At 45.8% G+C, this 23609-nt stretch overlaps 2 protein-coding genes across 12 annotated transcripts in view; one reads left to right on the top strand and one right to left on the bottom strand.

Annotated features, from left to right (window-relative positions):
- Positions 1-681: 681 nt before the first annotated feature.
- Positions 682-12825, bottom strand: Gtpx (Glutathione peroxidase homolog with thioredoxin peroxidase activity). Of its 5 annotated transcripts, XM_065437325.2 has the most exons (8): positions 12646-12718; positions 12507-12549; positions 12148-12181; positions 11968-12062; positions 9428-9575; positions 2657-2802; positions 2400-2484; positions 682-943 (listed from the first exon to the last, which is right to left on the bottom strand). In XM_065437325.2, the coding sequence occupies exons 3-8, from the start codon at positions 12148-12150 to the stop codon at positions 911-913; spliced, it is 510 nt and encodes a 169-aa protein (XP_065293397.1). In that variant the 5' UTR covers positions 12151-12181; positions 12507-12549; positions 12646-12718; the 3' UTR covers positions 682-910. The 5 variants fall into 5 exon arrangements, with proteins under 5 accessions (XP_065293397.1, XP_065293394.1, XP_065293396.1 ...); XM_065437322.2 differs by lacking the exon at positions 12507-12549 and having other exon boundaries at positions 12702-12825; XM_065437324.2 differs by lacking the exon at positions 12507-12549 and having other exon boundaries at positions 12646-12759.
- Positions 12826-13434: 609 nt separating this feature from the next.
- LOC135906106 (GTP-binding protein 2) overlaps positions 13435-23609 on the top strand; it is a 133904-nt gene continuing 123729 nt past the window's right edge. Inside the window, exon 1 of one of the 7 annotated variants that reach the window (XM_065437314.2) lies at positions 13435-13458. The gene's annotated coding sequence lies outside the window, so the exon portion shown is untranslated. The other 6 variants (XM_065437315.2, XM_065437312.2, XM_065437309.2 and 3 more) reach the window with 6 other exon arrangements.

Here is a 23609-nt window from a genome sequence, read left to right as displayed (position 1 = left end):
AGCGTTCAAATTGTGTCTCTAGTCTGAAATGAAGTAGCATGCACAAGCCAAGTTCCACACCTAATTTACGTTGCAATGGACAACATCCGAAGGGCATTAGAGCCTGTGCAAGTAGCGCTGCTTGCCGCACCAATGTAGGACATACCTGAAGCCTTAAGAGCTAAAAATTTTTCTCTGCCAAGATTACTCTGCTTGCTGATGGAAGATGCTGGGGAAAAGTAGCACAACCGAGGATCCTTTGGGCAAAATTACCAGCTTTATTAGGAAAACTTACTGCAGCAGAGTCTGCAAAATACTGCATATGTCAGCCATGCACAAGACACCATGCCCACACCACATGGTGTCTTGTTGGTGCCGGTGTAATGATGCTGGAGTCAATGCCACCAGTATGCTTAGTTGCTAGGAGTAGAGTATAGAGCCTAGCCACACAGTGGATGTCGCCCAGTACTCGCATTTTTGGAGGTCGATTTCATTTGTGTGGGTGAATGACTCACACAAATGATTAGCCAAGTGATAGCGGCAATGCTGGCAATGTTTGTGGCAGCACTGGTATACTGAAGATAATGTAACAAGCCACGGGCATTAAGCCACACATTTGAAATACCCGGAGCCTCTCCTGTCAGCTTTCACTTCTTTACTATGTGCAGTCATGTCAGTTTCTCTGCTCAAAGAAGCAATGACTAAATTGACGAACTAAAGCTTTATTTTGATCAAGACTACTTGGGCTTCTGGCATCAAAAGCAATACTTTCAAAGTTCCCACAAAGGTGATTTTCTCCTCAACTTGAGACGGAAGAAACATCGAGGCAAGCTGGCCGCAGGTCACGGTTTGTAGATTGCCCGTCATATGGTCTCTCGCCAAGGAAGCTTTCCACATTTGAGGACACCTCGATGTGTCTGCTGTTGACAGTTCAGAAGAGCTTCAGGAGATCAGGTTCGATGTCCTGTACAGAAAAAAAAATGCAGTTAGCATAAAATCAAACTAGAAGACGACAAAATTCCTGTAACGAAGTTCCGGCATTTGAGAATTCCATGTTATCTGTATGTCTGAACCAAAGCAGTCTCCAGTTGAGTAGCCGCTCTGGCATGTGAGCCTGTGCAGAGGTTGGCAGTTTACAGTCAGAAGCAGCACTGACAATTCAAAGCACAGTGAAGTTTTCCCTTGCATGGAATGTTTTCATATTTACAGTGGCGTTTCGTCATACACTGCATCAGCTCCATGTGCTTCAAATTTAATTTCCTCTGGTGCTGCCACCAGCAACCCTACTCATCAGCTGATCCTATTCATAGTAATCTGCTGCAATCGGTAAATGTCAAGTTCATAAGCTGTGGGGTTTAACATTCCAAAACTGCACCGTGGTTTACAAAGGATGCTATAGTGCAGGGCTCATAATTATATCTGATCACTTGGGATTCTTTAAAGCGCACCTAAATCTAAGCACAAGTTATTTTGCCCCAATCAATGTGCAGCCACTACTATCGCTAAGCAGTCAAATGCCATAGCTGCTGAGCCATCAGCGGCTATGGCATTCAGAGCAGACCCTTTTAACACAACAGGACCTTGTGAAGGTGTGCAATTAAGAGTGCCCAAACCACCAGGTTTTGGAAGAGTAGGAATTTTCTAGCATTTATAGTGTGTACAGTTGCAAAATCTTTACTAAAGGAAACATTCGTGCTGTGGGAAAAAAACTGCCTGGCATGCCCATAAGCAAAATGCGCATTTTTACACTTCATTCACCACCACTCCAAGCAGGCTGGAGAACTGTATGGAAGCCTATCCAATCAACATTTTTCTTTGGTGAAAGGAATGTGCAAAAGCCTCATAAGGTACATGCTGGCCTTGACTGTAGAAGAGAACTTAACACAAGGCAGTACATGCACTTGCAGAAAATGCGCAGTTGGTGCAGTACAGCAACTTGTGTCCCTGTTTGAACAATTATTCTACCAAGTGTAAAAGAACCAGACTTTCACAGATGCCTTGAGCACAAAAGAATTTGTGCAGTACTGTTGTGGTGTACTGATGTTATTCTCCATTGGCACCACTTCTTTTGATGAAGGCTAATAATGTTCTTGGCTTTTTTCATGTTACAAAAAGTAACCCAAGGCATTCTGCGATTTTGTGCTGCAGAAAGCTAGCTGTTGCAGCATTGTTTGCATTATCCATGGTCATTACTAGAACAGTTTGTGGTAACGAAATATTTTTCAGACTTTTTTTTTCCACAGAAAACAAAAGTACCAGTATATCAGAATTATAACGTGCCACCTTAATAGTTTGAGCTACCTATTTGCTCAGTTTGGACTGTCTCTCATTGAAATAGATATTGAAAGCAACAATTGCATGAACCAACATGTTTGTGCTATCGGAACAAGGAAAAATATGACCATGAATGTTCATCTTACCAAAGGATCAGTCGTGGGCGCATAGCGATGAACGGGATGGCCTTCCTTGTCAACAACGAACTTCGTAAAGTTCCATTTGATGGCACTGTGATGAAAGGTTAAGATGAAGTAAATCTCAAGATCTGCTCTTGTTGCCCAGTAACATAACTCCCTTTTTAAAACTAGATGCTATGGGTATTCAAGCTGTTTTGACAGCTTCGTGTGCTTTAATATTAGCCTCCATCGACCAATTATGTAACCTAGGCAGATGCACTTACTCTGTTAAGAACCCGGACTGCTTATTCTTGAGGAATTTCCACAAGGGGTGTGCCTTGTCCCCATTGACATTTATCTTGCTGAACATGTCGAACCTTACGTTGTATTTCTCCACAAACTTCTTTATGTCTGCCTCAGTGCCGGGCTCCTGAAAATTGCAGATATTGAAACAAAGCTACCACAGCAATGAAAAAAAAACTGCCCTTCCACTCTGTGAAGGATGACCAGCGAAGCTGTGTATGTGGGCCTTTTTATGGCGAACTGCACATCCGCCCCAGGTCGGCCCAGCATTGCACTATTTTCAGAATCGGCCCATGTATGGGGAGAGCTTAACGCCTGCTTCACCTCCGCTGCGGGACGGCCCACCACTGCACTATCTTCACCATCAGCCCGTGTGTGGGCAGTGCTTAACACCTGCTTCACCTCTGCCACGAGTTGGCCTGGTATTGCACTATCTTCGGGATTGGCCCACGTATGGGGAGTGCTCAATGCCTGCTGCACCTCTGCCAAGGGTCGGCCCAGTATTGCACTATCTTCGGGATAGGCTTACGTATGAAAGATTGGTGCTCTACATGCGGATGCCATCCACCAAATCCTAGCCATAGACAGCTTCGCTGTGAAATTAAATAACCACTCAAACATCATTGCGAGAAAATAATCCTATGCTGGAGTGAATACCCATTTGAGTGTTTAATTGTGGCATTAATGGCAGTGATGGAACCTAGAACAGCAAACAGCTGAGTGATATTATGGATTCATGGTTTAAAAAATTGGGTGCAGAAAACATGTACCCAAGAAGAATGAAAAGGGCTGATTGGTACAAATGGTCAGCGACTAGTGGAACACCGAGCTTTAGTTGCAGAACCGCAAATGTAGTACAGAATCTTCAGATAGTGAAGTTCTATTCAGATGCAGCAATAAAGAAGTGCATCATATGATAGAGCCATGCCAGATCGACAATTGCAGTAGCACATGTGTAAGCTAGCCTTCAGTTATCCTTCATAAAGAATTGTCATGCCTAAACCTGTGCACCCACGTGTGTCCATGAAAGGTTGGTGCTGCATTCCGTGCATGCACACATTGTCTCTTCCTTTTTTGATGCTGTGCAACCTTTTCAGCTGAGAACTGGCATACGAGATGTCTTTATTGTTTCTTTAGCATGCCCAATGTTTCAAGTGAGCCAAATTATTGAGAAGCAAATGGTGTTTATGCAGGAGCTCGTGAGGGCTCTAGGGCTGGCTACACATTTCGTGCATCACTTCGATATATAGGTTTAATGTTCAAAATCCTGCCGTTTAACAAGCTTAATGTACCTGTGCTCAACACAGGTCACATTTAATATCAAGTACAAATTGCATGTTTGTGGTGAATGCAATGAACCCAACAGTATTGAGGAGGTAATTGTGGTGTCAAAGTTATGGGACAAGGAAATTGTGAGAAAAAAAAAAAGATTTTTGCAAGCCTGGTACTTGGATTTCCAGTTTGTACTGTGTATATAAATAATGTATAATCGCATGATCTTAAAGCACTTTCAAATAAACCATTTAACATGGCTTAACTGACCTGTGCTGAACAGCTTTGCTGCTGCTTTTGAACTTTGCAATGTAGCTCACATGAAGCTATGTGTGGAGCGCTATGCCACATTTGCTGCATGACACTGCTGCTTCGGTATCCAAAATTGAAAAGTAAGTTTTGTTAGTTAAATGGGGTTTAATGGCGCAAGAGCGGCTAAGGATATGCTGTGCCAAACACGAGGTGTTTTAAAATCTAGTTTATAAAGGAAAAGGCTGTGTTAGTAACCTATATTTTATGTAAAAAGCCAGTGTCATCTAGAAATTTACGGATGTCACATATTGGGACTAGCAGATCATCACCTAAAATTAGAGCAGGGTGTAAAGGTATGTGTAGTTGATATAATTTGTGCAAAAGTGCTCGTCTGTGTGTTTCAATATGCGTACATGTCAGTAATATGTGCATAACTGTTAGTGGTTCTTGACATTTCTCACATGCTGGTGTGTCTTCTTTCTTAAGTAAATAATTGTGTGTGTGGTGCATGTGCCCAATGCCTAGTCGGCATAAAATACTTCGATAAACCACTCCTGATGATAACATCACTTCCACTTGCCAACTATGGGTTTCGTGAGATGTAGCTTGTTGTTGGCACAATGGTCCCTTTCGCGTTGCCATTTTGCCGTTAAGGCTCTTTTAATCACACGGATGCTATCTTTGTATGGAAGTGTTGTGTTTGTTATCTCTTTGTTCGCTACCATCGATGCACATCTATCGGTTGCTTCGTCACCCGGTATCCCAACATGACTTGGTAACCAGCAGAAGCGGATTGATTTCCCGTATTTGTTAAGTGCGACCATGTTTAGTATATTCCCTAACAGGGGGTTCACACTCAGATTTCAGATTTAGAGCCTTCATTGTATATGACCATGTTTTTGTGCTTGCCAGTGATAATCTTTTTAACTACAACCCATACACCATAAACTTCAGCAGTGAAAACAAAAGCATGTTTTGGTAGACGAATATTTCTTTCCCAATTTTCTGTTACAGCTCCTACACCCACATGTTCTTTTGTTTTGGAGCCATCAGTGTAGAATTCCATGTGATTTTGATATTTGTCCTGAAAAGCATGAAATTCATGTATAATGTGTTCACGTGGAAAGTCTGTTTTTCTTAAATGCGTTAATGTCCAGTCGAACAACTGTGTGAAATCGTACCGCAGGGCCAACCGTTGTGGTTTCTTGGCAACCTGGAGGACTTCGTGGAGAATGTCATAATCCCGACAGTATTGCTCATACCGCAGGACAAGTGGCCTAATCATGTTCGGTTTATTTGTATAGTGTAAGTGTGAGTTGCAATGTGTGAGGATATTGTAGCATATGTGTTGCTGTGATGACTGAATTCTGAGTAAGTAGGAAAAAGTGAGTATTGCTCTGTGCTGCTGTAATGAGGGTTCATTACACTCAACGTATAAACTTTGAATAGGTGAAGTTCTGTAGGTACCACTTGCCAGTCGCAGTCCAAGGTTATGTACTGGATCAAGTCGCTGGATGTAGGACTGTCTGACTGAGCCGTAAACCATGAAGCCGTAGTCTAAAAGGCTACGCACAAGAGACCGGTAAATACGTAAAAGACAGGTTCGGTCGGAACCCCAGTGCTTACGAGATAAAACTTTGAGGATATTCAATGCTTTATTTCCCTTAATCATTAGTGTTTTAATGTGGGCTAGGAAGTTTAGTTTGGTATCAAAGGTTACTCCTAAAAACTTATGGTGTTGTTTCTCCAGCAGTATGACGTCATTCAATTTTAGGGCTGGATCGCTGTGTAGCCCTCGTTTCTGAGAGAACAAAACAGTAACTGTTTTCTGTGTGGAGAAACAGAAACTATTTTTGTTAGCCCATTGTGCAAGTTTATTGTGAGTTGAAGCTGCCTTTCACAGGTTAGCAAATTTGAGGTGCGGCAAGCCACTTGGAGATCGTCTACGTAAACAGAGTGCATAAGAGACGACGGTATAATCTGATTAACTGAGTTCATTTTTACTATAAATGGTGTCGTGCTGAGAACACAGCCTTGTGGAATGCCATTTTCCTGTGTAAATGTATGGGAATGTACTGAACCCAGACATAACTAAAATGTTTTATTAGACATAAAATCTGCTACGCAATTCAGCATTTTAACACGGATGCCGAGGTCAGGCAGGTCTCTTAAAATTCCATATCTCCATGTGGTATCATAGGCTTTTTCTAAATCGAAGAAAACTGCAAGACAGTGTTGTTTGTGCAAAAATGCATATCGAATTTCATGTTCTAGATGGACAAGATTGTCAGTAGTTAAACAACCCTTTTTATATCCACACTGGTGGGGGTCAATAAGGTTCCTTGATTCTAAAATAAATGTGAGTCTTATATTGATAATGCTTTCATATGATTTTGCCAAACAGCTTGTGAAGGCAATAGGTCTGTAGCTGCTTGCGGATGTTCGGGATTTATTGGCTTTTAGAAATGGAACTACTATTGCCTTTTTCTACTCTTCTGGCATTATGCCAGATTCCCAGATTAAGTTAAAAAATTTAAGGAGAGCGTCTACAGATGCTTGAGATAGATGAGCCAGCATGGCGTAGTGAATACGGTCGTGACCTGGCGCTGTTTTTTTCCCTGCAGAAAGAACCCTGTTTATTTGTTGTTGTGTGAGGGGGAATTGTATGGTTCATTTGATGCGCCAGTAGTGGGCAGCTTCTGTTTTTCAGCAGACTGTTTGTATTGTAAAAATTCCTTTGTATAATTCCCTAAACTCGATACATCGCGGAAATGTTCTCCAAGTATATCTGCCTGTTCTTGTATTGTTTGTGTTCCTGGACTTGTAACGGTATTGTGTAAGATAAGTACTGTCCTCTAAATTTCCTCACCTGGTCCCACATTCATTTCGGGGTGACCGTACTATTAATTAATTGAAGATATATATTTTTGCCATGATGATTTTTCAGCTTGTCTTCTAATGAATCGTGCTTTGGCTTTGGCTTGTTTGAAGTTTAAGAGGTTGCAATAGGTGGGGTACTTCCATAGGATTCCCCAGGCCTTATTTTGTTTTTGTTTTTAGCATTGGTACACTCCTTTGTCCACCAGGGGTTTAGCTTTTGGCACACAATACCCGATGACTGTGGTATTGCCTTTTCTGCCGCTGAGATTATTACCTCAGTGAATTTTTTGTTAAGTTCATGAACGCTTAGGTCTGGCGAAAAGACATCTTCCAGTTTCGAATTTTCTATAAAGAACAGCCAGTTAGCAAGCTTTAGTTTCCATCGGCGTGGCCTAGTGGTTAAGGTTGGTGGTGATGATAAGAGTTTAATGACTGCTGGTAAGTAATCACTACCATATGACGTGTCGAGGGCCTCCCACTCAAGATCATTAAAAAGAGATGGTGAGCAAAAAGAATCTAAACAACTGAAACTGCGGGAAATTGGTGAAAAGTATGTTGGGGCACCTGTATTTAAAAGGCAGATATCATTGGATAAGATAAAATCTTCAACCAGCTGTCCTCTTTGGTTAGTTTTGACGCTGCCCCAAAGAGTATGAGCATTAAAATCCCCTACTAAAACAAAGGTTCCAGTAATTGATCTGTTAGATTTTCTAATTGTTTAGTAGTGAAGCGAGTGTTTGATTGTTGTATTTATAGGGGGTTGTGGCCAAGTACTGCACCAGGGTGGCCAATCCTGCTCTGGTGAGGGAGTGCGCATTGCCGGTTCTGGTCACCGGGATCAGACCACACTCCAGGCCTGTTTATGCAATTTTATCAACACTCGAATTTTTTTTCGATCCGGTAGAAAATCGCGCGGCACCGGGATTCGAACCACGGACCTCTTGCACGCGAGGCGGGTGTTCTACCTCTACGCCATCGCTGCACCACTACACAACTACGCCACCACTGCACCACCCAGATTAAGAAGTTTGCAGGGACAACATGGCCACAATTAGTACATGACCGGGGTAGTTGGAGAAGTATGGGAGAGGCCTCTGCCCTGCAGTGGGCATAACCAGGCTGATGATGATGAAGAAGTGGGTGTGGGGTGGAATATACAGTCAGCAAATGGTGATGGTTTTGTAAGATATAATAGCGACAGCTACGGCTTCTGAAGACGTATTCAATCGGACATTTCGGGTACGAGTGCCGCCCTGCACGACTGTAGCCACTCCGCCTGACAAACGGCTGGAACATTCACGGTCCCTTCGGACAACGGTGAAACCTTTGAGAATTTGACTATTTTTCGGACCGAGATTTGTTTCCTGAAGACATACCGCAACTGGTGAAAAGATCTTGATATCTTTGATGTTACCTAGATTGTGTATGAGACCTCTACAATTCCAATAGATAATAAAATTTAACAGGGATAAGCGGGCTAGTTGGTGGTCGTTATTGGAATGCATCATGTAACCGCACAAAAACAAGGGACAAAGAAGGAACACACAGGACAGGCGCGGGGAATTTGTATCTATATATCTATATATATCTATATATATATGTATGTGCAGCGTCATGTGCCAGAATAATGCAGTGTGTGCCAGCAATCACTAAGTGTGATGCCAGAGCAGATGAAGGTTTTCAAATATCTGTGAGAATGAAGAAAGCAAAGCCAGTGCTGTTAATTGCAAAGCTACAGTGCCTTATTGCAATAAAGCTGTAAACAAAAAGTACTTCACTTCAAAGGTCATCAGCATATTTCTAAAATGAGCATGGCACCCACAAAGCTGCACAATATGGTAGCATGGTGCATATATGTACTTTCACAAGGTGCTGTACCCACACCCACACAATGGTTGAAATGCATTACATGTTGCTACAACGACAGTCTGTGCGCAGTGAAAAACTTGAACAGCCATGTAACTGACAGCTTACAGCCTTTCTTTGTTACAGCACTATTAAATGGCAAATTACACTTTTAGAACTGATTTTAAAGAATGAAAAGGACACTGGTATATTTAAAAAAAAGATGGCCTTTTCTCCATATGTACACTGCAGTTTCTCTTAAAGACTAATCCCATATGGTGTCTTTAACATCCAGTGTGCCTCTGAAAAGACCTGAAGTGTTTCACTGTAAAACATGTTAAAAGTTCACTGCTCACTGAATTTGCCCATTTTGGCATGCAATGAAAATTCCAATGAATGTGAGCTTGCAGTAATAGGTATGTCAGGAAGAAAGCCAGAGGTCGGTACAAGGTTCAAAGAATTTTTTTGAACAGCACAACTGAGTCGCGCCTAATGATACACACCTGACCCCCGAACTGATTGCAGGGAAAAGCGAGAATGCGAAGACCCTCTGACTCGGCGTACTTCTCGTGAAGTTCAACGAGCTGCACGTAGTTCTTGTTGGTTTTTCCTCATTTGGACGCAACATTGACAATGAGTGCCACGTGACCTCTGCACAGGAAAGTATGAGATTACGCACATAAAGAGCTAGCATGGTAATGACTGGTGCTGCCCAAAGCCCCTTAAACTTCATAAAGTTGTGCTACGCTTTGAAGAATGCCACGTCGCCATTGGCCTAATGGCATCACGTGGGCCCTCGCGCCAGCTTCGTTTGTTTACAGTCACACTTCAGCACCATTTTCGCTTGAGAAGCATTTACGGAGTGGGGAGGAGCGCATGTTGGCACCGTTGCTCTTCTGTGTTGTTTTGGTTTGCGACACCTTGAACTTTTGTGGTAAGTGCGACGTCACTTCACGGTATTTTGTATCACCATAACCTGCCGCGCCTTCGTATGCCAAAATGGTTTCAGCAAAGACAAGAAGCTCTTCTCGATACCGTCCTGTAAGCACTACAGGTTAGAAAGAAAGACATGGATTCATCGAATTGGGAGGGATAACTTCAGACCAACATTCTCCACGCGACTATACGAAGTAGTTGCGAGTCTCTCACGGGATAGTCCTATGTGACATGTACTTTGTCTATGTAAATAGCATGGTCATATTTGGTGCGCTTAATCATATTGTACGCCAACAGGCTTTAATTTGCGGGCCACAAGGCTGCGTGTGAAAACGTGATTATGAAACCTTTAGGCTTCAGCGCATTCCTTTTGACAAAATTTGAGGCTCGAGCCTGAACGCTCATCTTAGGAAAGCAACTCTACATTTTTTGGTTGCTAACTAGCCTTCTAGAGCGAATAGCTTTGTTTGCCTCTTTTGTTTGTGTTTGTCATTGGCGGTCACCCTGTGGACTTGTGATACAAAGGAAAAGTGTGCGTGCTCTCCCGAAACCGCATTCATCACCGAACGACAGCATCATAAGTCTTTGAGACGTACATGCTAATTCGTGCAAGGTTTAAAGTGTGTGTAGGTTAAAATGCGGTGGTGGAGCACTCGCACAAAAAATTTGCAGTCACCCGCTTGTTCATTGGCTGGTTTAGTAGTCTTTCGCTTGTTTGTTCAACCATTAGCAAATTCGACCATTATGTCTGAGACACGTGTAATGAGACAAATGGCGCCTCAATTGAACGACTGCATTATTTCACTAACCGCAATTTCGGCTGCGTCATAGAGCGGCAATTCTTTGTGCGGCCATCACGCTAGTCGTATCTCACAAATGTTATTTCAGAGTGAGCGCAACCGTCCTCAATGCATGCACCTTAGTGCAACTCAGTTCGCGACAAGGAAGTCGCTTCGTGAACGGACGCGCTAATGTTCGTGATGAGTCACTAACCTAAAAAGATAATGCACTTGTTTGAGCCTGAATGAAGCACTGTTGCCGCATTACCACTTCGCAAACGAATTTAAAAAAAAACTTATTTAATTCTCTATATACACAGAATTTCAACTAGATGATCGGCTGCGCATATTTCTGTCGACTTTGAAGCGCACGAAACATAATAGCCTTTGCGCATGCTTAGAAGATTGGCAAGCACGCACGTTGGCGGCACTGTAGCTTGTAATACTCATTAGAACCTTCATAGCAGCAATCGCTCGTGCCCTCTGTCAACCTTTGTACATCATAGGTGGTACGTGCTGCGAATTCACATGGTAAGGACGCCGCAAATTATTTAGGCTACGAATTATTTACGTCACGATGTTGGCATTCGATCGTAAATGTGTTACTTACAACTATTTGCAACATCTTGCAACACTCACTTGACAAATGTTGTATACCTGATTGTAGTGCACGTGATACATTTGGAGTAGTCATGGCACAGTGTTAGCGCTCATTCAGATACTTTTTTAAAAAACAATTATAAAAACAGGAAAGAAAAAAATCTCCCGTTACTGAATTTGTATAACCGTCCATATAGAAATTCTATGCTGTACACAAAGTTACTAGGAGATAGAAGATAGAAGCGCACCGCTTTGTGATGCCTGCATTCATGCTGCGAAAGGTCGTCTGCTACGCTCGAGCGGTGTAGGCGCCGCCACGGTTGAGGAGGGGGCGTGAACGAGAGGAGAAACGAGGAGTAAAGCCGGAGGAGGAGAGTGTCGCTACTTTACGAAGTTTAAGGGGCTTTAATGCTGCCAACATAATGCAACTTCAGCCAGTTGCTGCACTTACACGTGCACACTTGTTAGAATCACATTTTTGGCAATGACTGTTTAAACGCCATAACATTTGAACACTCGGTAAGGAGTCTTAGTATTTAGCGCGACACTGAAAATATGCACGACGCTATCGATTCGTGGCTATATTGAATAGAGCCAACGTTTCGGATAGATCGAGCTTTTTTTTACAGGCTGACAGACAAGCATTGTCGGGACGTGAAAGGTGGTCCGAGGCAGCTGCGCCAGTTAACTATTCTCAAATGCAGTTAACAATTAAGCAGTGCGCCCACTTGTATTTGTCGAGAGACACTTCATTGCCGTCGATGTCAACGGCTGCGAAGTCGTAGATAGAGGACGCGTCCTTCCAGCTTTCGTCAGCGGCCGCCTGTAAACAACGATAACACTCGAGTATGATAAAGCAACACTTCGTTAAATAACAATCGCCGACTAGTCGAAAGACTGTACCTTACCATGATTTTGCGAGCTAGCACCACGGTCCCTATCCTGGAAAGAAGAGTGCGACGAATATTATTGAACGACAAATCGATACTCTTACGCACCAAGCAACGGCCCCAACACAACTGCATACTTAAAAGGCGGGGCGAGTGTGCAGAGTCGATACATGAGGCAACGTCGAGTTTCGATCGCACGGACCATCCATCTACCGTTCCTGCTGAGCGCTTCAGCGCCCAAGGGAAAAACTGAATGGCAAGCAAGGATTTGCACTATCGCCCATGCTTTTAATCGTCGCTCATGCGCGGTTAGCGAGTACTACGGGAAGTGACAGCAGGGTGGGTGCGCTACACAGCATAGCCTCGGTTCGACTGACCTTGATGCGTCGACGAGGCGAGGAAAAACGGCGGTACAGAGAGCTGAAAACATGTGGACGACACACCAAAAGCCAGGCAAATCTTGCCTGTATAATCTAAAACCTCCCTAATAAAATTGTCCTCATGGCCAAAAATTACCTTCCAGGGCACTCGAAAGTGTCCTTAAAGCGCTGTATTGTGTAGCTCAGGCTCACCTGTGCGCTTACGGCTGGCGTTCACTTATCGAAAGTACGCGAACCGGTGCTTGTTCCCTGCAGCGCATTTGCATGATCCAAGTGCGCATGCGTTGTACCCTAGCGGCGAGCGCCGCAAACGCTTTGTACGGCGTCGGTGTTTCGTGCAGCGGATGCAGCATAGTCGACTGTGCCGACGATACAATATTTGTGCTGTTTCACTAGAAACTTCAGCTGTTCACAATGATATTCAGTTAACGTGCGGTATGTCACAATATAGGTTCACACCATAGAGTTTCCTACATAATTTTGTAGGAAACTCTAAAGTTCACACAGTATAGTAACTCTATGGTTGGGTGGGTGGATGGCGGCGGGCGGCGGCTGGCGCCACCTAGCCTTTTGCTCCCCCTCCTATTTTATTATTATTCTTTTTTTTCCTTTCTTTATATCCTCTTTTCTTTAACCTAGTTTTCACTCCCCTCCCCCCCTCAAATAACTATCTAAAACAGTAGAGGAAACATTATCTCCCCGATTTATGGTATTATCTATCCCTTGACTTCCTCCACCAATCCTCTAGCCTCCCCTTCGTTACTGCCACTCTTTTCTCGTCTATTTGCCCTCGTTCCCCGGGAAAACCTAATGCCCCTTCCATATCTGCCACTGTTCCCTCTGCCAGGGTCGGGCGAAGGTCTGTGCATCTTAGCACTATATGCTCGATGGTCTCCATTTCGGCTCCGCAAGCTGTGCACCGAAGGTCCACGTCTTCAAATTTAGCCCTGTATGTTTTCGTTCTCAAAACCCCCGTCCTAGCTTCGAATAATAGTGAGCTGCCCCGCGAGTTATCAAATAAGAGCTCTCTCTTAATCTCCTGTTTTTGTGACCTATACATTGATAGCGCTGGCTTTCCGAGCATTCCTTCTTCCCACATTTTTCTTTCCGTCTCCTTCACCTCCTTTCCCACACCAGCACCACGTTGGGCCCCCTCCCTCGGCTGTAGGTATCTATTCCTCAGCTTCCTCGTTCTGAGTGTCCACTTTGTGTTCAAACTTTTCATGTACAGATATTTGTACACTTTTCCTGCCCACCTTTTTTCCTCCAGTGCTGGGAATCTCTGTTCAAATTTTAGTTTACTTATTGCCTCTCTACCTTCGAATGACGTCCATCCCATGTCCCCCTGCACTCCCTCATTAGGGGTGTTCCCGTGTGCTCCTAAGGCCAACCTGCCTACATTTCTCTGTCTCGTTTCCATGCATGCCTGAACTTCCGATTTCATGCACAGTACTGAATTTCCGAATGTGAGGCCAGGTACCATAACCCCTTTCCATACGCCCCCTAACCACCTCGTACCTATTATAGTTCCAAAGTGCCTTGTGTTTCATTACAGCTGAGTTCCTTTTCACTTTTTCATTCATAATTTTTTCCTGTTCTTCCAAGTACTTTTTGCCCTCGTTTAGCCATATGCCCAAATACTTGTATTTTTCAACATGATCAATCTTAGTGCTTTGTATTTCCAATGGTTCCCCCCTTTCTTCATTGTATATTATTATCCCAGACTTCTCTCTACTGAATTGCAGTCCCAATTTTTCTCCCTCCTCTCCACATATGCTCATTAGTTCCTGTAGCCCCACTCGGGTGTCAGCAAGCAGTACAATATCATCTGCATACATCAGTCCGGCTAGTACTTGAGCTACCTTCTGCCCTTCCATCATATAGCTTATGTCAGTTCCTATTGTGCTCTGTTCTAGTCTCTTTTCCATTTGGCTCATGTAGATCATAAAAAGCAGAGGCGACAGTGGACAGCCTTGCCTGAGACCTCTTCTTATTTTAGCTGGCTTTGTAGTTTCCCCCTCCCATGTTATCTCTACCTCATTATCTGTATAAACTTGTTGTAGGAACTCAATCATCTTTCTATCTAGACCATATTCCCTCAACTGGCTCCATAACTTTTCTCGGTTTACATTATCATAGGCTCCTCTAATGTCTAAAAAAGCTATCCATAGCGGTTTCTGCCTGGCTGTCGCTATCTATATGCACTGTGTTATAACAAATAAATTATCATCTAGCCTTCTGTTCCTTCTAAATCCATTCTGCAGTTCTCCCAAGATCTCTTCATGTTCTGCCCATTCCTCCATTCTCTCTTTCACCATCTGCATTGCTACTCTGTATATGACTGATGTGATAGTTATTGGCCTGTAGGATTTAATGTTGTCCTTGCTTCCCTTACCTTTGTAAACTAATATCATTCTGCATGATTTCCAGTCCTGTGGAACATCTCCCCCTACTACTATTTGTTCAATAAGTTGTCGTAATTTGAATTTACTTTTCTGTCCTAATATGCTTATCAATTTCATAGGTATGCCATCAGGTCCTGTCGCTGTTCCCAAGGGGACCTTGTGTTCTATTCTGCCCCATTCCTTACTTGTCATCCTTCTGTACTCCTCCTCTAATTCTGTCCTGCTGTTGTCATTGTTCTCCATTTCGCTACCCACTGGCTCTGCAAATGCTGCCTCTATTGTGAACCTAATATATTCCTGAGCTTCCTCTCCCTCTACCTTTGTTCCTTCTGGTGTGGTCAGTGAGTGCTGAACCACCTCTGTCTTCTTACTCTGTTGCCTTATGTGTTCCCAAAATTTCTTAGAGGCATTCCTGTCTTTTTTTCGCATCTCTAACATCCACTGTACCCCAACTTTTACTATCTTGGCTTGAATTAATGCCAATGCTTCTCTTTTCATTGCACGGTAATCCTCCCATTTTGTCTCCACCTCTTCTGGTGTGGCTCCCCTTTTCTTCGCTGCTCTGTGTTTCCTGCACGCATCTTTGCGTTGCTCTTAGGCCTCCTTAACTTCTCGGTCCCACCAGCTTTTCGGTTTATATTTTCCCTGCTTACTTCCTAGTTTCCTAATCTGTCCCTTCTCTAGCTCTCATTTAAACATACCTATTAACTCGTCGTATGTCCATGCCCTTTGCGGTTGCTTGGATACCATGCTTTCAATGTTTTTCGCCACTTCTTGTAGCTGCCTGTCATTCAATTTGCTCATTCCTTTCCTTTCTTTAGTTTCTACCAGTGGTACTGTCCTTCCAAAACTGATTTTGATTCGTTTGTGATCACTCCCCAGGCTTTTTGTACCTTCTTCATCAATTTCCATACATCCCAACCGTTCATACTGCTTGTGGGACATTAGGCAGTAGTCGATTGTTGAGTGGGTGTTATTTCTTTCCCATGTTATTTTCCCATCGCATTTAATTTCAGTATTAACTATCACAAAATCATGAGCCTCACAAAAATCTACTAACATCTGCCCTGTTGCATCTGTCGCCCCGTCAATATATTCCAAATGTGCATTCATGTCCCCTAGGATGATTATCTCCCGTTTCATAGCTAACTCGCTGATGTCCTTGGCCATACATTTGAAATGTTTTGCATTCTCCTCTTTCGACTCATTCCCCGTTTTCAGATACACAACTCCCAGGATTGTCTCAACATTCCCTACGGTGCCCTTGAGCCACATGTGCTCACTGCAGCTCTCCCTTACCCTTTCCCAGTCCTGTCCCTTCACTAGCGCCCCAAGGCCTCCTCCTCTGCGTTCTTTTCTTTTTCTGTTGCACCCAACCCAGGTGTATCCTGCAATGTATGGTGGCTCTTCCTCATCTCTTAAATGGGTTTCGGCAACTCCATATACCTGAAAATTTTCCGTTAGTAACTGTTCTTCTATTCGTCCCACTTAATGCGATTTCTTCCCCCCTGCATGTTGATGAACCCCGCATTTACTGCCTTCCTCTTCCTCTTCCGTGCTCCTGTCCTGCCCCCCCTCCCCTGTCCTTCATCTTTTACGTTTTGGCTTGCAGGGTCGCCCTGTGCGCCTGCAAAAAAGCCTGAGCCCTACGACCCACCCTCAGTCCTACCTGCCTTGCCGCTGGTGTAGTGTAGTGAATGCCATCCGGGCTGAAAGGGGGGAAGTTTTTCCCCCCAATCATTCTGTTCACCTCCACCACATCACACTTGAGGGCTCGCCCCAACTCCCTAATCACTACATTTGCCGCCACTACCTGTTCTTCAATGAAAGGGCCCGCTCCCCTGACCTCTGGGACAGTACACAGGGCAATGTGCACCGCCTCAGAGGTCGCCCTTAATTTCGCCACTCTCTCTTGAATCTGTCTGCCCAGCATTCGCCCCCTATTCTGCAGGACGTCATTCACCTCAGCGTGCAAAATTACCAGGTTTCTTCCCTCTCTGTTTTCATTCAGTTTGCTTTTGGCTCTCTCCGCCACAGCTTCGAATCGAGCCCCCGGCATGCATTCGACCTTCACTCGTCTGTCATACTGCACTGTTCTGAGGAGTGCTGTTTGCATTCGCGATACGTTGGAGCTTCCAACGACCCAGACCTTTCTGTCTTCAAGCAAATCTTGCCTCCCTCCTGTCTCTGTCGGCTGGGTCTTCCCTGCCTCCTGTCGTCTCATCCCTCTGTACCTGTGTCTCCCGCGGTCCCCACGTTAACGTGTCCGCCCCCAATTCTGCTCTACTGGGTGATCCTCCTGCTTCCTTTTTCTTCAGTTCCTGCTATGCCTCCCTCTCAGCTTCTCTCTCTCTCATCTCTTTCAATTGTTTTTCCAATTGCTGCCCTTTCTCTCGCTCCTCACTCCATTTCTGTTCTACAGCCTCCATTCTTGAGGCCCACCCCTTCTCGACCCTTTCCTCAAACTCTGCGCGTTTCGTTTTTTCTTTCTCGAGTTCCTCCTTTGTCCTCGCCATTTCACTCTTTAGCTGCTTCTCCAAATTCTCAATCACCTTACACAGCCTGCACATGAAGCCGTTCCCTTCCGCCTCCGCCACAGTTTTGAATGTCGTTTCATCCAAATAACACCATCGTTCACACCTCTCACACTGGACGAGGTCCCTACCTTCCTCCTTGGCTTTTCTAGCCGGCCGTCCCATGAATTCTCTTCACACGACACTGATGTCGATAAGATTAGACTTTCATGCCCACGACGCCGGAAAAATCAGTGTGCCGATCGCCGTGGGATCGGCCGCCGAATGAGAACATCGCACCGACAACGGCCGGGAATGTCGTATGCGCTTGTGTATCCATTTACTGACGTGCAAATTGAGTCGAAACGTACTTCCTAAGTTCAAATTCACGATTTCCAGCCCTTACCAGCCGTCCACATCAAGCTTGAACTGGTTTCGATCTTGTTCATCGCATAACAGCCTAGGTACAAGTTCGTCCACTGCCGGCGGACCTGAAACATCATTTATTTTTTTTAATTACAGGGTTTTACGTGCCAAAACCACTTTATGATTATGAGGCACGCCGTAGAGGACTCCGGAAATTTCTACCACCTGGGGTTCTTTAACGTGCACCTAAATCAAAGCACACGGGTGTTTTCGCATTTCGCCCCCATCGATATGCGGCCGCCGTGGTCGGGATTCAATCCCGCGACCTCGTGCTCAGCAGCCCAATACCATAGCCACCGAGCAACCACGGCGGGTGACCTGAAACATAGGATAAGCAAGTGAGACGAATTCGGAAATTGCTTTTATAGTTATTCAGTCCTGGCCATACCGACTTAAACTAAAGCACTGCTAGACGCACATGCAAAAAAATTGAAGGACGCTTAGGCTTCGCCTTTAAGAGTGGAACGCGATAGCATTCAAAGATGCCCGACTGCTTCCCACAATTCCCGGCAACTACAGCCTATACAGTGAAAGCTCGTTAATTCGAACTTCAATAATTCGAATTTATGGATAATTCGAACTGTATGATTTGGTCCGGCCAAGCTCCACAGAAGTCTATGTATAAAAAAGTCCGTTAATTCGAACGCGAGAAGGTTCCCTCACGGATAATTAGAACTACGCTAGCCTGGCACATGCCCAGAGAAACGCGCCTACTGCCTACACACAAGGCTGTATTGCCTCCGAAATGGAGAGAACGGCGAGAGAAGGCAAAAGCGGAAAAAATATAATCGACGCGGGGTCAGCCAGAAGGCAGCAGCGGCTGCCGCCTCTCCGTTCTACGTAACCTCTGAGACTTCTTTCCCGTTGCGAATCTCGGAGGCTTTCCAAATCTTGTGCAGCTGCTAATGTTGTGCGGGGATGGCACGGCAAGCTCCAAAACACAGCGAATCAAGTACGTCGCAGCTGCGCTTGCAATCAAGAACCAACGAATCAGGGCCTTCGCCACCTTCACATGTTCAGCGTCTTTGTCTCAGCAGTCTTCATCGGTTGTGCACCTCTGTTTTCAGCTTAGGAGGTATCGGCCGTCGCGATTCATTGTGATGGTGTTAAGCCTCGGCTAACGTTCGTTTCAGTGGACATCGGTGGTGTGGCACAGTCGGACCCAGAGCTTCGACTTGAAGATGGCATGTGCCCGCGGCACACGCCATCACTTTCTGACACGCCAAATTTCTGACATGCCCTACTGCTTCCAAATCGCAGTGTACTGTTGCCCTCCTTCACTTTCGTTAGTTCGAACTTTCGTTAATTCGAACTGAAGCGGCTTCCCCTTGCGGTTCGAATTAATGAGCTTTTACTGTATAACCGTAATGTTTACCGGGAAACTCTATGCACGAAGGCAGGCTTTCTGGTCGAAACATGGCGCACGGCCTCTTGCAGGTGCGGTGATGCGCGGAGGCGAACGCCCTCTGGAAGTATTTTAAGGAAGCGGGCGCGCTTAAGAGAACATAGGTTTTTCAAAACAAGCCGCCTAGGCTGTTTCGAAATAAGAGTTGCGTGCGGAATCTGACGCAACACTGGACGAATTTTTTCAGTTTGGATAAGGGGATAAAGGGATGGGATAAGAAGTTGGTCGTGGTGTGCGAGGCGCTTCGATCTACAAAAGCTGGGATAATCGTGGGGCATGGAGGGTTTCTCGCACCACTAGCCACATCATCACTGCGCTCAAGCTTCCTTTCCTTCTTGACATAACTATCTCTCTTCCAGCAGAAACAATAGCAAGGCGTTAGCGATGCATACAATACGCATACGCAACGTCCAGGAACAAGAAAAAAAAAAAATCACGCAGAAACTGCGGGCGCTATCTCGAAAGCGGTCGTCTTATTACGGGACGGACGAAGGGACGGTTTTCCCTTTGGGTAAGCATACAAATTAAGCTTAAGGTAAGCTTAGGGTAATCTTAAGCATTCAGAATTAAAATTTAGGCAGTGACTACAGTGACGGGGCCCGGCACTTTAACATCTGTACTACAGTGACGGGGCCCGGTACTTTAACATATGCGTGCACTACAGTGACGGGGCCCGGCACTTTAACATCTGTACTACAGTGACGGGGCCCGGCATTTTAACATATACACTACAGTGACGGGGCCCGTCTCCTTAACCACAGACGGGACCGGCACTTTACGTCAACACTGTAGCGACGTCAATGTCCGCACAAGCTTCTTTCAAACATTCTATGCAAACAACTTCGAGCACTTCACGGCAGGCAGTGAACTTTATGAAGGTCTTGAGGAGCGACTCCGAAACCCCCTTATGAGGGAGGGGGCCGCCGCGAGCCGTTCCGACGTTGGGAAGGGCAGGCCGTGCCTGACCGCCTCCTCCCACTCTTCTTCTGTGGTGAGATGACCTTGGTCCCGTAACGAGGGACACCGCCAGAGCATGTGTTCTAAAGTGCAGAATGGATCTCCGCAATCCGGATACCTGCGCCGCACGGACGCGGCGTTAGGTTGCCCCTGTGATCCACCACGGCCGCCGCGAGCCGGTCGGACTAACCATATTGGGCGACGTCGACGAACGCGACCGATCGTGGATCGTCGGCGACGGATCCGAGAAGTACGGCCGCTCGGGCCCGGCGTGTGCCTACATTGCGTTGCGGGTGCACGTTGCGCGGGAACGGCGAGACCGTGACGGCCTCCCGCGACCACGCGTCGAGCACGCACCGCCTTTCCCTGACGGGTTAAAGTCCAGCGCCTCCAGGATCCGCCTCCCCGCAGGCGAAGAAGCGAGCCTGGCAACCTGGACTAACTTCTGTGACCCAACTTCATCGAAAGTGTTGTGGACCCCCAGCTGCATGAGCTTCTCGGTGCTGGCGCCTATGGGGATGCCAAGCACTTCACGGACCGCGGTATTTTATTCCAGTACTGTCCACAACACCACGTGAATTTCACAATGTCAGCAACTTCCGTGCAGTAATCGAATACATTGATTGCACACATACGGATCGAACGACCGCAATGGGTACTTGTCCACGAATGTACAATCTTTTGCGTATGCACTGTAACACGTATGATGATTATAATAAAGAAAGAAAGTTCACTGTAATGGAAGGCGAACGGTAAAAACACATTTAAAAAGGCACGGCCCATGTTCCTGCTTGTGTAGCACCAGACAATGAATATTCTACTGAATTAAGAAAAAGAAGCAGCGGGTAATTGCTCGCTTAGAAGACCGATAAACATGCAGTTCGATGAAATTTGAGAAATAATGATATTGAAGCTTCCAAGACTTTAGAAGAAAAGAAAAAGAAAATTAAGACTGAATCATCGCGACGGAACATCACAAGTCGCCGTAGGCGTCGAAGACCCTAGCTATAACGAAATTATTTTTGAACAGCTCCGACAGTGTCCATGCAACAGTGGTAGCTTGCGTACTGTCAAGTGCTCATATGCTGCGGCATAAAGCTCACGGCACGGTGCGAAAACGTGCTCGGCGCGAAAGCGAAGCATTGCGCGAGGACATGCATGCAGACGCGAAGTCGGTCACCGCGAACCCGTGCGATCGCTGCATTGCAGCTTCATTCTGTTATGCTACATTTATTTACACAGACAGCCATCCCACTATAAGAACATATTTCACATAGTTTTCTCAGCGATTGCTTACGTTTCGCGCAAACCGGTTCGGTGGAATCGATTGCGGCGACCGCTCGCAGTGTCCCAGCTTACTGTACGTAGTAGGCAAAGAGATAGCGTTTGTAAACCATTCTGTGCTTTCTGTTTGTCCAACCCGCCGTGGTTGCTCAGTGGCTATGGTGTTAGGCTGCTGAGCACGAGGTCGCGGGATCGAATCCCGGCCACGGCGGCCGCATTTCGATGGGGGCGAAATGCGAAAACACCCGTGTACTTAGATTTAGGTGCACGTTAAAGAACCCCAGGTGGTCAAAATTTCCGGAGTCCCCCACTACGGCGTGCCTCATAATCAGAAAGTGGTTTTGGCACGTAAAACCCCATATATTATTATTATTATTTCTGTTTGTCCAACATGATTATTTTAAAGGTAGAATACTGCCATTTCGAGAGTACTTGCAAAATTGCTCAGGAGGGCTGCCGCGTAGTATGTTTATTTAACCTTTATTTAACGCCGACGCATGTGAGGCGCTTCCGACAGATGGTGACTCCGTAAGTCGTCCTCGCCCCCAATACCGACATCTTTATAGTGACGGCCCCGTCGGTGTAGTGTTGTTGTTAAAGCGACGGGCCCCGTCACCGTAGTGTGGATGTTAAAGTACCGGGCCCCGTCACTGTAGCGCAGATGTTAAAGTGCCGGGCCCCGTCACTGTAGTCACTACCTAAAATTTAACTACACCGCCTAAACACAGCGAATGCAGGCTGGGCCGAACACACCGCGCGCCCTGGCACAGCCAGGGGAGCAAAACCAAATAGAACGATCTAGTAGGGCGCGTGTCATGGCGCTACCAGTATCTTCTTTATTCTATGGCGCTACGGCGAAAAAGTACCTAGAAAGGTGGTACGTGCGGGCGGCGCAGCGATCGAGCGCTGGGCTTGGGAGCAAATAAAAACACGCATCCGGGAGCTAGCGCATCGCCGCATTCGAGGGAAAAGAGAAAACCGTGCAAGAATTCAGCAGTTTCGGTTTCTAGCTGTGCTTATCGCGCGCTCGCACTTGAAGCAGGCAACAAACCGAAAGAGCTTGCGTCATTCGCTGTCTCATATGGCTGTTTACGTTGTTGAGAGGGCTGCACGCGCATAACAGCGGCAGGTAAAATAATATGAAAGTGTGCCAGACAAACGAGCCAATTTTCGATTTCTCGCACCCTTCTGCGCATGCGCGGTCGGTATTTGCTGCCATTTGCTGCCATGCATGCCAGCCAGCAGCTGATGTATGGCGTAAGGTGTGTGGGTTCTTGCGAATGGGCTGGGTGCCTGTACACCACTTACCGACTGTCAGTGAGTGCGCAAACTTGATGTGATTACACGCCCAACCCTATCAGCGCTTCCGCTGAGTTTCGTTTCTCGAGACTGTTATCAGCCTGCGCGAAAGTAACGGCTGTGGCATAGCTTACAGCCTCATTCAATGACAAGACAATATTCTATCTACGTTTGATGCTGCCTGCGCGGTTAACAGTGCCAGTCACGCGAATCACCGTTGTTGATGTGATATGTATAGGGCACGCGCGGGATCGTGCTGCCCATATGCTTGCTTACACGATACGTACCATCGCGTCATAACCAAGGTCGCGCATAGACATATATTTGCACACAAGCGTCGGCATTGCTGGCACTCGCCTGCGCGAAAATATTATTCTTGTGACTCTCCGCCAAGTTTCTTTCAGATTGAGGGGTGGAAACAGGTGATTGCTCACGCATTGTTTTGCACCGCGTGATATTCGGTATGAACCGGTTTTATCGCGCGCGGTATACCAGCTGCTGCTGCAGGTTGATCTAGTAACCTCGCCGCCAAAGTGCTTCCCATCTGTCGTCCTCCTTCGCAGAGGCAACAAGCGTGTGCATGTTTCCAAATGCGCGCATATCTTGCTTTTCGACTTTGGTTCCCCTTTTGCACATTGCTCTCTTAGCGAAAGCGAAGGCCTCGACAAACCAGCACAGTTAGCCGTACTGCCTCGATCTGCAGTTGAATCATGCAAGCATCTCACCCCAACTACAGTTCAGGTCGGCCTGCAAGTGGTTTCATTGCACAGAGCTCCTCGGGGAAGTACATGCTGAAGCAGTAGAGAATTCG

Source organism: Dermacentor albipictus, chromosome 9 (assembly GCF_038994185.2).
Source record: "Dermacentor albipictus isolate Rhodes 1998 colony chromosome 9, USDA_Dalb.pri_finalv2, whole genome shotgun sequence".
In the NCBI taxonomy this organism is placed as follows: domain Eukaryota; kingdom Metazoa; phylum Arthropoda; class Arachnida; order Ixodida; family Ixodidae; genus Dermacentor; species Dermacentor albipictus.
The sequence above is the reverse complement of the archived record's forward strand: the minus strand, read 5'-3'. Positions and strand labels throughout refer to the sequence as shown.